The sequence below is a fragment of the Falco punctatus genome, assembly GCF_963210335.1.
Source record: "Falco punctatus genome assembly, chromosome: 6".
Classification (NCBI taxonomy): Eukaryota; Metazoa; Chordata; class Aves; order Falconiformes; family Falconidae; genus Falco; species Falco punctatus.
The window spans coordinates 3,857,837-3,873,714 of record NC_137585.1 but is presented as its reverse complement, the minus strand read 5'-3'; the positions used below and the strand labels follow the sequence as shown (position 1 = coordinate 3,873,714).

The 15,878-nt window shown below is 49.3% G+C and overlaps 1 protein-coding gene across 1 annotated transcript in view; it reads left to right on the top strand.

The window, feature by feature from the left end:
- VANGL1 (VANGL planar cell polarity protein 1) overlaps positions 1-15,878 on the top strand; it is a 46,701-nt gene that overhangs the window by 24,113 nt on the left and 6,710 nt on the right. Inside the window, exons 5-7 of the mRNA XM_080392537.1 lie at positions 8,989-9,122; positions 12,450-12,582; positions 14,610-14,844. Of these exons, the coding sequence (XP_080248663.1) occupies positions 8,989-9,122; positions 12,450-12,582; positions 14,610-14,844 (502 nt within the window). The remainder of the gene's footprint in view (positions 1-8,988; positions 9,123-12,449; positions 12,583-14,609; positions 14,845-15,878) is intronic.

Below are 15,878 nucleotides of genomic sequence, written 5' to 3'. Positions count from 1 at the left end.
CGTGGTGGTGGTGGTGGTTGCATTGGAAGCAGTGCTGCTGCCACTGCCTGCATGAGGAGACAGGTTGCGCACATGCGTTGGTGCAGTCTGCCTGCAGTCCTCCTTGGTGGTGCATGGCTCTTGGCAAAAGTGTGCTCCTCTGCTGAGCCTGGGGAAAGGAGAGCCTCAAGTCCTTGCTTACATGCACAGCAAGCCTATGGGGACCAGCTGTGGCCTGAGCATAAGGGACAGGTCTTACGCCCCAGGCCATGTCCCTTAAGGTGCAGAGCCAGACACAGTGTATGTACCACATGGGTGGCAGCTTATTGCTGGGGGCTTGGTGTAGAGTCCTATCTCCAGCTGTGAGAGCGGACTCTAAGTTATTATCTTGAACCATGCAGGTCTGCTTCCACGGGGCTTGTTGGCCTCAGTAGTCTGCTCAGCTGTGGAGGTGTTGACTGTAAGATTGACTTCAGCAGCATCCCTGACTCTCTCAAACTGGTCATGGGTCTGTGTTGAGCTGGGTGCAGATAAGTGATGCCACTTGGGCTGCTGGCAGCTGGGTGCAACACCCATAGGTGCCCGCAGAAGCCACCTTGCCCCTGCTCTGTTGGCATCTGTGTCTGGCGTGTGTGCCATGCTGTGCAGGTCCATGGGGACAGCTCAGCAGCAGCTTCCTCCCATCATCTTTTAACTTAAGTTGTCCCCTTTTGTGCTCTTCTCTCACTGCCCTCCTTCCCAACCTGCCGATTTGCTCAATAGATTAAGGAAACCCTGCTTTGGTTTTGCCCCAGCGTGAGCAGATGGTAGTTTCTTGTTTGGTTTTGGGGGTGGTTTTTTTTTTTAATCCTGAATAAGCAAGTTAATATTTTCATTAGCTCCTTTGAGGATACCCCACCACTTTGCAAAATCATGGCGTGGAGGCAGACAGCTTGGTGCGCTGGCAGTGCGCTTGGCAAACCCAGTTCTGAGCAGCTACTGGATCCACCAGCTACAACTGCTTTCCAGATCCAATTCAGCTACTACTGGCTCCTGAGGGTGCTGGGTTGGGCTTGTGGTGTGGATGTCTGGCCAGGGGTTGGTTTGGTTCACTCTGGGTGTCTGGGACACAGCAGGTACGTGGCTGGGTACGGGCAGCTCCTTTGCTCTCATCTCTCTCTTCTCAGCGTTGCGGCAGAGCCTGAGGCAGTGAGGTGCTGGTAGCGAGGGCTCGCGCCCTGCTGGATGAGAAGGTAGCACCTTTGCCTGTTTGAATGTGTTTATGTATGATCAAAGTCAAGTGGATGTCTCTAGTTGGAGAGCTGCTGGGGCATCTGCATGTGGTTATTGGTGTCTGAGGAACTGGTTGAAATTCAGCCCAAGCTGTTAGTGCCTGAAAGCTGCTGTTGTCCACTGGCTAATCCGTGAGCTATACCGTTTGGATTTAGTGGTTCTGCTAGGTATCAGCACGGTGAGTAAGTGCTTGAAAACACCCACCCACACACACTGTTCCTCTTGGAGAAGCAGTCTTGGTGTAGGAGGATGCGAGTGGTTTGCTATGGAGCCTGCTCTGCTGGCAGCTGCCTTCCTCAGCCTTCTGGGGGAGGTTTGTCACGCCACGTGCTCAGGCTTTCACAAGCTGCTCTTTCAGATGCTGCCCCTGAAGCTGCTCTTGTTGTGTGCTCACGTACCCGTCCGGACGGATGGGCTGAGGTAATCGGGGCAACGCACCCTTGCCGCGTGCTAACAAACTCCCCTTTGCTGTTCTGTGGGGGGGCTGGAGGACAGCCTTTCTGGTTACCTAGGCTGACCCATTGCAGTAAGGGATCCTAGAATGGCATACAGGGAATCTGGGAAGAAGCTTAGGCTTACTAAGGGCTTAAGTTTTTCCTTTCTTGTGAAGAGAGTCCCCTGCCTCCCATAGGAAGCTCTTCTGGTGATCCAGGACCTCCATGGTTTCTAAAATTCACGCTAGGATTTTACAGCTCATTTCTTCATTTTCTGTCTGTTGAATATTCATGTCGGGGGTAACAAGTGTCCTTATGATCTTTGCCTCCCTTGGCACTGTATGCCATGAGATGCTCACTGTATTAATGAGGGAGAGAGCTGTGGTGCTGTCACAGCATCTGACCTCAACACAGTGACTGTCTTCCTGGTAAATCGTATTATTGGACCTTTTGGACCACTCTTTGACTGAGAGGATTGCACTCTCCTTCTCTTCTTCCTCACTATGTATTACCACTAGTGTCTTGTGGTTTTGTGCTGGTTAATTGTACTAGCTGCCACCTTCAGCTGTTGGAAGTGACGGCAGTGAGGCTGTTGAGAAAGCATTCCTTGAAATTTGAAGTTCTGCCAATAAAGGTGACTGGGAAAAACATTCAGCCCATGTGCTGGTACCCTGAAGACTGGTTAACTTCCTGAAGTATCAGGCTGGAAGGTTTTCCGGAAGGAGGATTGCAATGGAAGCATACCTGTGGGTTTACAGGGGTTTTGTAGCTGCTTGCTAAAACTTAGCACTCTGTACTTCTGTAGCAACATCTCAGTACTGGCCTGGGAGTACTTTTAGAGGGTTCTTCAGGGACACTTAAGTAGCTTGTTTGGGTCGTATGACATAAAGGAGTGAATTCGCCACCTCCACCCCACCCCCAAGTTTGGTCATACTTTCCTGTAAAATCCTGTCTTTTAAAAGCTCCTCTTTCCATACTCAAAGCTTCTTTTCCGAATAAAAAAAGATTCAAACGTAACCGCAACATTACTAGTAGACTGGCAGGGGTCCTTTTCTCTTTTGTGCATACTGGAGGGTTTTGGCTACATTGGTCTTGAGGAAAACAAACAAAAAATCCCAACCTGAAGATGAATCCTGTGCTCCCCCTCTCATTCAGGAAATCTGTATGTCGAAATCCCTTCGGCATCAGCAGTGTACTACTGTATTGCCCAGCTGGTGTATTGATTCTGGTTTTTGTCTTGCAAATCATGAGGCTTGGTGAAGACCATGTCCGTCTTGGACCGTGTAGGGGTCCAAGGGAGACCTGCAGCTAGAGACCTGCAAGGGGAGATCTGCATCTAGAAAAAGGGCTGGTGCTCCCCTTAAACTCACAACACTCACGTGACAGTTGTTTGGTGTTGGGAATTGGTTGGGACACACTTAAATTCATGTTTTGTTTTGTTTTTTAAGGGCTAGGAGAGGAGAGAACAGATGGGGTTGCCGCAAAACTGTGGGACAAACCCTTGTGTGTGTGTGTGTTTGGGCTCCGTATAAATCGCAGCATTGATGGATGGATGTTTGCTTCCTTGGGGCAGCAGCCGTCCTGCCATCACAGTGACGACCTGTTAATACGCTGAGGTTTCTTTCCCTTCCCCAACAAAGCCTTGACCTTGCAAATTCTCTTCCCTGCCTGAACAAATGCCAGAAGTTGGGTATCTAAAACAAACTCGTCGAGTCCCGGTCGCCCGGTGCCTGTTGGTTCCAGGGAGGGTGAGGATTGTGCTTGCCTGCCTTAACCAAGTGGAGACTTCAGTTGTGGTTGTCTGACAAGAAAATGTGGTTTTCCTGTTCCTAGGGGCTGTGGTCTTGTTCTCTTGACTCTACCAAACTGAAATGCTATTGTAGTTACGATCATCAAAAGGCGTCTTTCTTTCTGCTCTGCTTGTTTGGCCCCAGCTGCCGAAGGAGTTCCTTGTCTGGGCATCTCTGCTGAGATCTGACTCCAGCTCTTTACTGGAGAGGACAAAACTAGCTAAAGCATCAGCACTACTGCCAGCGCTGTGAAGTGCTGCTGTGTGACCTCAGTCCTCTCAGGAGCCTTGCTCCAAGGTGCTGCGTGGGAAGGACAGCACGTACCGTGTCCCTTGTGCTCTGCCAGCTCACAGGAGACAGCCCCTGGCATGGCAGTGCTGCCTGGGGAGCATCTGTCGGGGCAGCCTGCGCTGGCCTCACCCCTAGCTATGGTAGGCAGAGCAAGGTAGCAAGTCTGTGCAGAGGATGGTGTTACCTTCTGTACAGTCTTCAGCAGGGAGCTTGGTGTGGGAAACATTTTAATTTCAATTGTCTACTTACAGTTTTATTTCCAAGGCTTTGGTCCTAGTGAGTTTGCTTTGGAAGAGCAGTCAAGGGTGGTGGACCTGGAACTCGAGCCCTAGCTCTGTGCCTAGCAAAAAGAGGATGTGAAAAGGGGTTTTCTGGGAGGGAGATGTGATTGTAGGATGCTTCTGGGGAGGCACAGGAGTTTCCTGAGCCTGTTGGGTGTGAACTGACAGCACTGCTAGAGAGTGAGAAATGCTGTGAATGAGCAGCTCTGCACTCCAGGAGACCTCAGCATCTCTCGCAGTAGATAAGCTTGGTGCAGTTGTAGGCTGGAGACAGCTGGTAAGGCAAAGCCAACTCGGTGTGGAAGCTGCTTTGTGCAATCCTTGCTCAGCTTCTCTTTGAGGTGCCAAAGATTGCCAACTGGCTGTGGCATGTATTTTGTGTGCCCAGAGACCTTGGCTTGTTTTGATGCTGTGTCTGTTTTGGGGAACATTAAAAAAAAAATGTTGTTTGGAGGAGAGGAGTCTGTGTTGGGAACCATTTGATTAAATAACCCCAGGCTTCCCTTACCCTCAGCCCTCAGTTAGCACAGCAGTGATCAGGCCTCTCTGACTATCCCTGTGGATTTTAGGTGTGTGACTCACCCTAAACTCTGATGCTGCAGGATTTGCATCCATGGCAAGGTAAGGAAGTTGATGCTCGGGTAGCAAACAGCTCAGCTCTTTCTGGATGTGTGTTTATACCTGTTGCAAAAGCATGAGGCACTCCTGCCTTCGATGATTAGCAGTGTCTAGCTGATGGGTGGTACAGTACCATGACAGGCTACGTTTCTAGCTTAGCAGGAAAGCATGAAACTGCTTAAACCATGTGAATGACGGTGGCTGCAGCCTGCTGGGTTTGACGGCAGCGTGTCCAATGGCAACTTTGGGTGTAGAGGTGTGGCTTCAATCTTTTTTTTTTTCTTTGGCTTTATTTTCTTGGTCACTAACCTTTTCCCACTGCTTCAGAAGACTGAAACCCCTTTTTTTAGAAACGGGCAGGGCCCAAAACCAGTATGTTGGTTATATGAACGGACTTCTTGTGCTTTGCTTCAGTATAGCACTGTCTTGTTTTGCTGGAAATCCTCTAAAAACGCTAATTTCAGCATTGGTGTAGATATGTCACGGAAGGCAATGCAAAGCAAAAATGGCCTGTGAGTTACAGAGTAATGCAAGACCTCAGCTATCAAAACCCCACGTAGCAGCAAGAATTCAGGCAGAACTGCTCCTGACTTAACCTTTGGAGAGAAAAAAATTGGCCATAGTTGCTGCTGCCTTTGTGTCACGTAGTCCCCTCCTCCACTTCCTTGGGTGCCCTGTAAAAGTTAATTCATTACTGTTTGTAGAGGACTCTGCGTTTCTCTGCTGCCAAATGCCACTGAGGTACCCTGCGCTTCTGTTGGGTCTGTTTGTTTGCTTTCCCTCTTGGCAGCATGCTGTGACTTGGCCTTCTTCAGGGTACTAATAATAATTGAAAAAGAAGAAAAGAAACTGGCTACACAAAAATGCAAAGCAGCAGAATGTAGAGCCTTACTGATCCTGTGCAGAAGGAACACTGGCTTTCCAGTAGGCCGCTGGCCTTTGTGAGAGGCTTTTTCTCATGTCATAGGTTTTGAGTCTCAACTGTTGCACGAAAATGCGACGGTTTGTGCCCTGATAGGCTTTTCTGTATTCTGGTAGTTTGTTACAACGCCTGAAATACACTGGGCTGCCAGATCCTCCCCGTAGGACGTGAGGAGGATCCTCACTCTGACCTTCTCTAAACAGGCAATTAAATATTGAAACTTTCTGTTCATTTTCTTCCTGCCCTTCCCCATTCTTTTCCAGCCGTAAAGGCGAGGGAAGCCTCAGATTGCTGAAGCGCAGAGTGAAATGAATGTGGTGACCGAGCGGTGCTGAGCCCCTCCCGAGACGCTGCAGCAAGGATGCAGGCTGCGCGAGGGCTGCGCGAGGGCTGCGGCTCCCGCTGCTGTCGGAGCTGGCGAGTGGCTGGGCAGCAGCCTTGCTGCAGCCGCTTCCCCTGCCTGGCACAGCAGCCCAGGGTCTGCCCCGCAGTGGAAAGTTCCAAAAAACCTGAATTTCTGTCGGGAGACAGCAGGCTTAGCATTTTGCTTTGCTCTTACTCGCTCCTCAGTGCTGTTCTGGATGCTTATTTGCTTGCGGTTATGCTCCTCCTTGCACGTGGTGTTGCACAAGCGTGGTGGGTCCCTTGCTGTTTGGGATGGCTGTGCCTGTCTGGGGGGGTTCTTGCTGCTTTGCAGCTCCTGCGTGGGGCAGGTCTGGCTGTCCTGCGCTGTGCAGGGTGAGGCTTCCCCTTGATGTGGGTGAGGAGGTTGAGCAACGCAGCCCAGAAGGCTCTGATTCAGCCTTCTCCTCGCTCTTGCTAATTATTACGACCCTTCTAATTTTCTTGTCTGCAGCATCTTCTCTTTAATTTTTCTTTGAAGGAGAAATTGTAGAGGAGGTGCAGTACCGCTGTCTTCCTAACCTGCCGTGCTTCGGATGCGCTACATGGGAAGCAGAAGTGGGCTGGCAGAAATTTAGGAAACTGATGTTTAATTACAATTCTCTCCCTAGAGAGCAAGACCCTCTGTGTGATTGGGTTATCTCATATGTGGGACTGAGCCTGTGCTGGATTTGCATCAGCAAAAAATCGCTGGGCTTTAATTTTCAGGGCAATGATGGTTGTTTATTGCAGTGTAAAAGCTTTATTGTGTTTGGAATCTGGGTGCATGTGCCAATGAATTGGTAGGGTAGGTTATTTACTGAGGGGATGGAAGGGATGGTAGGTGGGCAGAGCAGGCATCCTGATGATACTGCTCTCTGTGGTGTCCAGGGAAGTGGTCTATGTATTAAAATAGATTGTTCTGCCCTGTGACGCATTGTGTTTTGTCCTAGTTGGTCAGTGGAGCACCTCCCAAACATTTCCCACTGCTGGGATGGAAGTCCCAACGCTGTCTGAAATGAATGCAGTGTATTAAACTCTGTTCATTTTTACCTTCTTGTTTTCAGTTGGTCCTAGTTTTCCAAACATTGCATTTTGAGATGAAACTCTATGGAGTTTTATCTTCCTGGGAAGCGGACATGGCAAAACTCGGTTATGTTTCAATGCAGTCAGAAGGGGGAATGTGTGCTGCTGCTGCCGCATGACTTCTTTTATGAAATTTTGGGTTTAAGCTGCAGCAAATTCACAGTAGACGTCAGAAGTTTGGCAGGGAGAAGTAAACTGACTTCCACTTGTTCTATGTCAGCGCCTATGTGTGTGTGGCAGTGGGTGGGTCTGTACTACTTCATTAAAGGAAAACTAGTTCCTTGATTAAATAGTGCCTTTTTATTATATATCAGTAGCTGAATGCTTAAGTGGAGTTGCTTTTAACAAATCGGAGGAAATAGGAAGGACCAGCACCTGAAAGGTAAAGCTTCTTTGAGATGCTCTATCTGGATGCAAAAGACCCCATGAAACAGTCCTTAAGGTGGAATTTGCTTCAAAATCTAAATTTTTCATCTTAAAGTTATACAGCTAATCAAATATGTGGCACTGTACCATACCACTGACTGATGAAGGTACGTGGTGAACAAGTCTGGGTTTGTTCTTTCTCAAAATCTCGCGAATGGGCCGGTATCTATGCTTTGTTCACTGTGGGAGTAGGGCGGCTGGAGAACGAGGATGGCAGCGGGTGTCTGTGTGTGTTTAAATTACTGGGGTGGAATGCAGAAGTTTAACATTAGCGCAAGGCACAGGAAAATTTAAATTGCTCCTCTGGGAGCATGTGTCGAATTGGTGGTAGTGCTGAGAACTGAATTTAGGTCTTAATTTGTTGATGTCTTATTTTCCCACGTTACCATCCTTGTAATGTTTTCTTCCTATGTTGTAACATGTGTGAGAATACTTGGTTGCTTTCCTTAGGAGAGGCTTTGTTGGTAAGTGTGAACTTTACAATTAACTGGCAACAAATGTGTTGGCAGTTCCCTTATAATTTTTGTGGGTTCAAAATGAAATTAAGTGTGGGTTCTTGGCAAACTCCGGCTGGCTGAATTGGTGATCTTGGTGATTTGCTGAGAACGCTACTGCCAGCCAAATGCCACACTGGGGCATGGAGCCAGAGCAACAGGGAGAGCGCTGTGTCCTAGATCCGGCATGTGTGCTGGCATCTTTAAGTGCCATAGCTCTGGCTTGTTTTGAGGTAGTTGTGTTTGTTGGTAGCAGGGCCTCCAGACATCTCTCGCTCTGTTGTCAAAATGATTGCAGAGGAAGATACCTCTGGGTTGAGCCTTTCCGTCATCATTTTATGTGGGGGCATCCCTTCAAAGGGACGGAGGGAGTGTCACTGCTCCTTATCCTGTCCCTGCTGCCTGGAATTTAACAAGCAATACTAAGGTAATCCCTTCTCTGGCAGCCATACTCCTCAGGCAGCGATTTTATCTTGCTGTGAAAGCTGAAGAGATTGGGCTCTTGTCTGTGCTGGGATGGAGAGATCTGAGGAGCTGCGAGGTGTGGCTGGTAATGACTCAAAGGGAAAAGCATCCATCCTGAGCTGGTCCCTCCATCTCACTGGCCAGCTACAGCAAAACCAGCGTGGTGCTCTGATCTTCAGCCCCGGCAAGGTCTCTGCATCACAGCTATGGTACTGCTGGGCGGGCTGGGCTCTCTTCGGTGTTTTCCCGTACCACAGGCAGCCTGGTGCTTCAGTTCGTGCTGCCCTTTTTAGGGATTTTTCTGTCATCCTCCTGTTGAGGGCAGAGACCTTTATCTTGCATCTCAAATGAAATTTCAGGTCCTAGAGAGAGTAATTAATAGTCTGCACATTGCACAACTCTGTCTGTGTGGCTGTGCTGTTCCAAACAATGTGGCTATTTTCATCTTTCTTTCTTTTTTTTTTTTTTTTTTTCTTTTAAGGAAAAAAAATAACTTGTTGCATTGGGGTGGGGGGGTGTCTTGGTATTTCTCTATTTTTTTTTTCCTAGCATCCAGCGAGCTGCACTGGTGGTTCTGGAAAATTACTACAAAGATTTCACAGTCTACAACCCAGCCTTGTTAACAGCCTCCAAATCCCGCGCAGCCAAGCACATGGCTGGCCTGAAAGTCTACAATGTTGATGGTAGGTGAGGTGAAATGTAGTCTCTGAGACTGGGTGGGATGGGGAAGGGCTGGGTTGGCTTTATGCTTTGTTATGCACACATTCTCACCTTTTTGCTTTGCCAGATGCTTGTCTCTTGCTGGAAATCTTCCGAACAGTGCTGAGTTTGCCAGTTCCAGATGACTTTACAGATGTGTTTAGCCCACAATAAGTTTTTTGTCTTTGCTGGGTGAAATGGCCAAGTTTTGGGTCAGGCTTAATTATTACATGGCCTGACAAGCGCTTTTCAGCACCACTGCTGGTTTTAGGCAGCCTCTGCTTTTTGTCACCCTTGGGCCATCTCCTTGGTTGTGATAGTACAATAAACACAACTTTGAACCTGCAGCAGTTCCCCAGTCGTTTATAGCGCTGCTTCCACAGGCAACCTTCAGGAAAATGAAGGAGGTTGATAGCAGGGGGAAGAATTAAGTGTGCAGGCAGCAGTTGCCGGTGGAAGCGGTGCTTGTCAGCCCGCAGCCCTGGCACTACGTTAGCTATGCGTGGCCATGCTCCCAAGGCATAGTGATGCTAAGCAGCTCTTAGAAATTCAGGGGCGGATAACTATCCCCCTTGAGCTTTGCCATTCTGTAAACCTGTTTCAAACTTTTGGGTTTTAAATAGGCCCGGGGGAGAACGGAGGGGTGGATCCCTGTGGACACTCAAAGCAGTGAAAACTGGACTTAATCATTTGACACTCTTAAGCCCTATCAGTGGAAGCTGGGCTTGATAACCAGGGTGTGCCCAGCCATCGCAGCCTTTATAAAAGTGCGCGTTCCTTTGATGGAGGAGCTGAAGTTGTGTGGGGAAGTGCTTATGGTGAAGGACAACTGAAGTTTTCTGACCAAAATGTGGTAAGGCACGTCTGACCGTGAATTCATTAGTACTGAAAGGCTTTGAGAGCTGGAAGGGAGAAGGGACAGAAGGGACTTAGCTGGGCAAGGTGGCTCAGCGTGCAGGGCGTGGAGATCAAAATAGGAAGAGTATCTGTCACAGGGAAAGCCATGAGACAGGACTGTTTTGCCTTCAGCAAAGTTGCAGCACCTTATGTGTGTGTGGGGTTCTTTTCTTCATTTTTGGTGACTTCAGAAGTTTCAAAAACCTGGTTCTAAATGTTTCCCCAAACCTGATGCAGCACTCCCGAGTCTGTAAAATTAGCTGGGGGTTTAGATCCTTACAGTGGAACGTCCCCATCCTGATGCGAGGGGGGAGGGTGAGGGGCAGGCTGTGTCCATCGTGTGTCCCCTGCTGCCTGGAGGGAAGAAGCGCTCAGGTGGGAGAGAACGAGTTGAGTTGGAAGGGGGAGCAGGCTTGCGCTGCGCTTTTCTAGAGGGAAATCTTTCATTCCAGCTGCTCACTCTCAGTGAGGCTTGGTGTGAGGAAAGGGCTTGCTGGTCCCACAGCGCCTGCACACCGTTCAAACCCAAGAGCCCGCCAGGCTGGCAGCAGGACGCGCCGTTCTGGTTACTGCCTGGCTTGGCTTCTGCAGCGCTGCAGCATCCCTTCAGGAGCTGGCAGGGGCTCTGTTCCTGCAGCGCCTGCTGGGGTGTTGGGACTCCCAAGCTTGGAGGAAAAATTGCTGGTCTGGTAGCATTAGTAGCTTAGGAGCTGCTAGCTCGCAAGACTTGGGAAGAGAAGGAGCCAGAAGCAAGCTGTAGATGTGGCTGGCAGGCCTTTCCAAGTGTCAAGCTCGTGAGCCTGCCAGCACCTGAAAATTTGTGCCTTCCCTTCTGGGGCAGCACCGGTTGCCTGGGCTGTTCCTTGTGCAATGCCGCTGCCTTTGCAAACGTGGAAATCTCAGGCTTAGAGGCATGTCCTTAATAAGATTCCCATCCATTTTACAAAGCAGAGAGTAGTTCTGGCCGCAGCTCACCCTGGCATCCTGACAGTCTCTTACACCCGCCATGTGAAAAGACAGTAATGCTATTAAGGCAACCTAATTTGTTGGCAGCTTTTGTGTTTGATACTGGAGCAGCCAGGAAGGAAGAACATTTTGCTGTAATCTCTTTTACACAGAGTGGGGAGGCTCACCTTCAAAACCAAGATTTTCATTGCCAGGCATAGTTAACGAGGCAAATTATAGTTCTAACCCAAATGTGGGAGCTAGTATCTCCCTTAAGTCATATCCTCTGTTTCAGGGCTGTCAAACAAAGTCTGAAGTGTTTAGACTCTGAAGAAGCTGTGTGAATGCTTGTCTTTCCCACTGCTGAGCTTCAGACTTCTGTCTTAGAATCTGGTTTATGCTTTTTAGGAAAAATTTTAAAAGTTGCCCTTGCATGAGCAGAACAACTTTTAGCATGTCTGTGCAATTGATTGCCCTTAACCACTGCCAGTTGAGAGTGTGGGCTTTCAGGGCAGTTACTCAGAAAAGCACCTCTTGGCGGTTTGGAGGTAGTCCAGGACTTCTCTCTTCTTCCCTCTGCGTAGACCCATCTCTATCCTCTATCTAGACAGAAGGGTTGGTAGGCTCTTGTGGGACAATTTTTTTTCTCTCTGCCCAAACAGCGAGAGCTTCATGAGGGAGCTGCAGAAGCTACTACGTATTTTAAGGTCGCTAATTAAGGTCTTGTAGTAGACAGCTCTTTCACTTGACTAGGGTGTTACGGAGTAGGTTGCAGCTTCTCTGCTTCTGTAGCTATGTGGGAACTGTTAGCAGCAACAGAAGCTGTAATGGCAGGTGCTGATCAGAATGCCATGAGAAACTACTACACATAGAGACCCCAGCTGACCCTACCGCAGGACTGCTGCTCTGGCAGCATCTGTCCTTCTGAAAAACCTTATGCTTTGTCTAAAGGTGACCCTGCTGCCTCTGCATCCTGTTTTTACTCCCTGCACGTAACCGTCGAGTTTGGCTTTCGTTCATTCATCTTCACGTCTCATGATGTTTTTGTGTTTGTCTTTCTCCTCTTTCCAACTCCTCACTTCTTGTGCTCTCACACTGTCTTGTTGCTGAAATGTGGTGTGTTCCAGCTGCCCTTGCCTTCAAACTGAAAACATACATAATGGGTGGTAAGTTGCATCCTTGGCATGTGCGCTTCACCTCTGCCTTTGTGTATGTTGCGTGAGGTCCTTCATCCCAACTAACTTTCCTTGTCCACGTGCCAAAGTCCCCTCTCCAAGCCCGTGCTGCCCAGCAGGGTTTCTGCCAGAGCTCCTGAGGACGGGGAAGGGTTTATAGCTTCAGCTGGGAAGGCTGGAGCCACAGAGCACTTTGGACGGGTGCTGTGGGGTGCTAGTCTGTCCCAGCCCCAGTCCTGTGCCTTTCTCACGCTGCCTTTCTCATTCCTTTTTGCCCTTCCTCGCCTCTCCAAGGCCCAGGTAATAACGCGTCGGGGCAGTCCCGTGCCATGATTGCCGCCGCGGCCCGTCGGAGGGACTCCAGCCACAACGAGCTCTACTACGAAGAGGCCGACCACGAGCGCAGAGTGAAAAAACGCCGTGCAAGGTACAGCCGTCCCGTGCCGCCCGCTGCTGCGCGGCGCTGCGGTGCTCAGTCGCGTGGGGCTTGGCAAGCCTGACGAGACGGGGAGAGCTGTGATTTAAGGGCTGGGGTTTGGCTGTACATCTGTCGCGGTGAAGAAGCGTATGAAACCCAGGTGCACAAGGGATGGTGACGGCTTGCAACTGGAATTATCGGAAGAACGTGTATAAAGCAGAGCTCATGTATATTATGCGGACAAGCTAATGCAATGTCATGGATTAGAGAACTGTCCGGTGCTTGACAAATCTGTAGTTCCTGTAGGAAATCCCATTATTTTCCCCCATGCCCACCCTTGTTGTCTCGACTCAAGTAATCCAGGGATGGGATCGGTGGAGCGTTTGGTGTTGCCTGTTCATGTGCAAGGAGAGTATTTGTGTTTGGGGACTACTGAAAGGGACAGTTTGACTGCCCTTTTCAATGAGCTGGGGAGGAAAGATGTGACCAGAAGCAGTTAACATTTAATTTTGGAACATAGGTGTGTTTTCTGCCAGTCAAACATAAGCTGCAGAGCTGATGCCTTGTTGAGGTGACCCAAGATAGTGCCTCTGTTTGCTCTGGAGCCTAATTATGGTTTGTAGCTGACATAACTAACACTTCGAGGCAAGCTGCTTATGGACAGGCACCCCTGAACCCAGCTGTGTTCAGAAGGAATGTGCCGTAACTGGAAGGAGCTGGCTTGTTTCATGTTTTCTTTTTGCAGTTTGTATTTCTTTCGGGGAAATCCTGGCAGAGTGTTGTGTGTCCCCCCTGGCCTGCTTCAGTCTGACCTGTGCTCTGTAGCCACTGTCTTTTGGGCGCTCTCCCAGCCTCAGAGCAACAGGAACTTAAACTTTCCCTTCCGTGCGGTGTAGCATCCTAACTCGGGCACATCTCCCTTGCTCACTGAGTTTGGTTAGAACAGCTGCTTAGTCAGAGAGGAAAACCATCAGTCACTAGAAGATCAGGCCAGGTGTTTCAAAGGAGGAAGGTCAAAGCTGCAAGAAAAAGACATGAGGAGATTAGAAATGGATTTCCACCCCCCACCTCCCCCAGGTCAAATTAAACAAAACGGGCAGGGGTCAGGGCTTCTCGCGCTGTTCCTCATACACAGTCTGACTGTAGTATGCTGTGTTTCTGCTTGTCACGAGGCAGCTTCCCCTGCCTTTAAGATGCTTTGGGTATTGAGGTCAGCGTGGACAACATTTGGTGACTTGAGCGGAAATCTAGTGTGAAACAAGTCCTGCCAGGAGGGGCAAAAGAGTTTTGTTGGGTGACTTTTTCCATTATTGTTTCTTTTTCCTGACTGCAGTGTAGCCCCTCACTTTCTACTTACTACTGGGCTAACTTGCAGGTGTCGTATGGCATCTGTTTGCCTTTTTACGGTGTGGTCTGGGTGTTTGCTCACCTGTGCCAACACAGGAATGGTTTGCAGAGGGTGTCTCTGGCAGCAGTGTTAGCAGGGAATTCAGAAGCCCCATCACTGTTCAGCGGAGGGGTGCAGAGCAGTCAGCACAAGTTCTGTATTCAGTTGGTGTAAATTGGAGCAGACTGCAGCTTGTGAGCACAGACTCTCGGAGCAGTCTGTGTCCTGGGTCACACTAATTTATGGCCAGCCTCCTCCTGAGTGCCTGTCCTTACGCTGCACACTGCAGCACTGCCTGCTGGAACCATTGTTTTCACAGACATGCGTTAAACACAGGGGGAGGCGTGTAGTTGATGTTTATGCTGTGTTGGCAGAACCAAGTACAACGCTCAGGCTTTTAAAGTCTTAATCCTGGTTTATGACCCTCTGTTGCTGGATGGCTTAGGCAAGGAAAGAGAAGCTGCTGTCTACACCTCAAGACTGTCAGTAGAGAAGATTTTATGTAAATTTTCTGATGGCAGGCAGCGACTCAGTGACAGAGATGGGAATAGGAGCTTGTAAATTGTGACTCCCAGGCTCTGCCTTAACCACAGACTCATCCCGCTTCTCTCTTGTTATGGCTCTTGCTGTCTTGATTTTCCTTCTGCAGGCTTGTGGTTGCAGTAGAGGAGGCTTTCACCCACATCAAACGCCTCCAGGCAGAGGAACAGCAGAAAGCTCCAGGAGAGATGATGGACCCCCGAGAAGCAGCCCAGGCAATCTTCCCCTCCATGGCAAGAGCTCTGCAGAAGTACCTTCGCACCACCCGCCAGCAGCAGTACCACAGCATGGAGAGCATCTTGCAACACTTGTCCTTCTGCATCACCAATAACATGACACCAAAGGTAATGCTTTCTCTAATGTTGGTGCAGGAAGGAGGGAGAAAGGGGTGGCACATCTGTGTGCACACGGGACAGAAAATTGTGGAGGGAGCTGAGTGGAAGTTCTCATAGCTGCTCTCGGTGATGTGATCAGTGCATTGTAGGTTGGTTGCGTCTGGTCTCAAAGGGAAGTAATGTTTCCTCTACAGCATCTCCTGTCTCTCTTTAGCTGAACGTGTCTATAAGACAATTTTTCTCATATCCAGTTCAGCAAAGGGGATACCAAAGAATTGTTTTGAGATGGTGGCCTTGAGTCACAGAGAATTCTCCCAGCTGGCTTGTGGTAGTGGCATGATGCAGGTGGCAGCCTACAAAGGACCATTTTTATTTTTTTTTTGTCACTTCTGCAGTGCTGCATTTTGAACTGCTTCTAATTATCACCTAAATCCCCATCTGTCAGACAGTGTTTCTAATTTGTGGCTGCTTGGTGAAATGTCAGTTTGCTGCTTCACACCCTGACTCTGCTGACTTGCAGATGCAGGGAGGGACTGAATGATGAGGGAAAAGGGTCACACGATCCCCCTCCCACTCTCCACCTTCCCCTTTAAGAACACCCCACAATCGCAGAGAAGGATTAAAATGGTGAGAATTTACTCCTGGGCATTTATCCAGGACTTACTGTGCTAAGAGCGGGAAGGCTGTCAAGGGATGGGGCTCAGCACCCTTTCACTGGCATCCAGTGGGACCGTGCCCAGGTATGCGAGGGGGACTTCTGCTGCCCCTGGTAAGACTGCAAAGGAGACTTTAAAACACAAGCAATGTCAAACGGCATTCCCCGTTCTGCTTTTAGTTTTGCAGCCTCATCAGGCTGCAGATGTGGAAACCTCTGCTTTCCACCTTAGTTTGGCCTGAAGAAGGGAGGGACAGCTATCCCACCCGCAGTCCAGGACTGCAGTTTTGGGATGGGTTATGGGGCTGGTGGGGGAGGAATGACCCCTACTCTACTGAACTGCTGCTGGATGGCGGTGCTTACAGCAGAAGTCTGGGCTATAACTTTG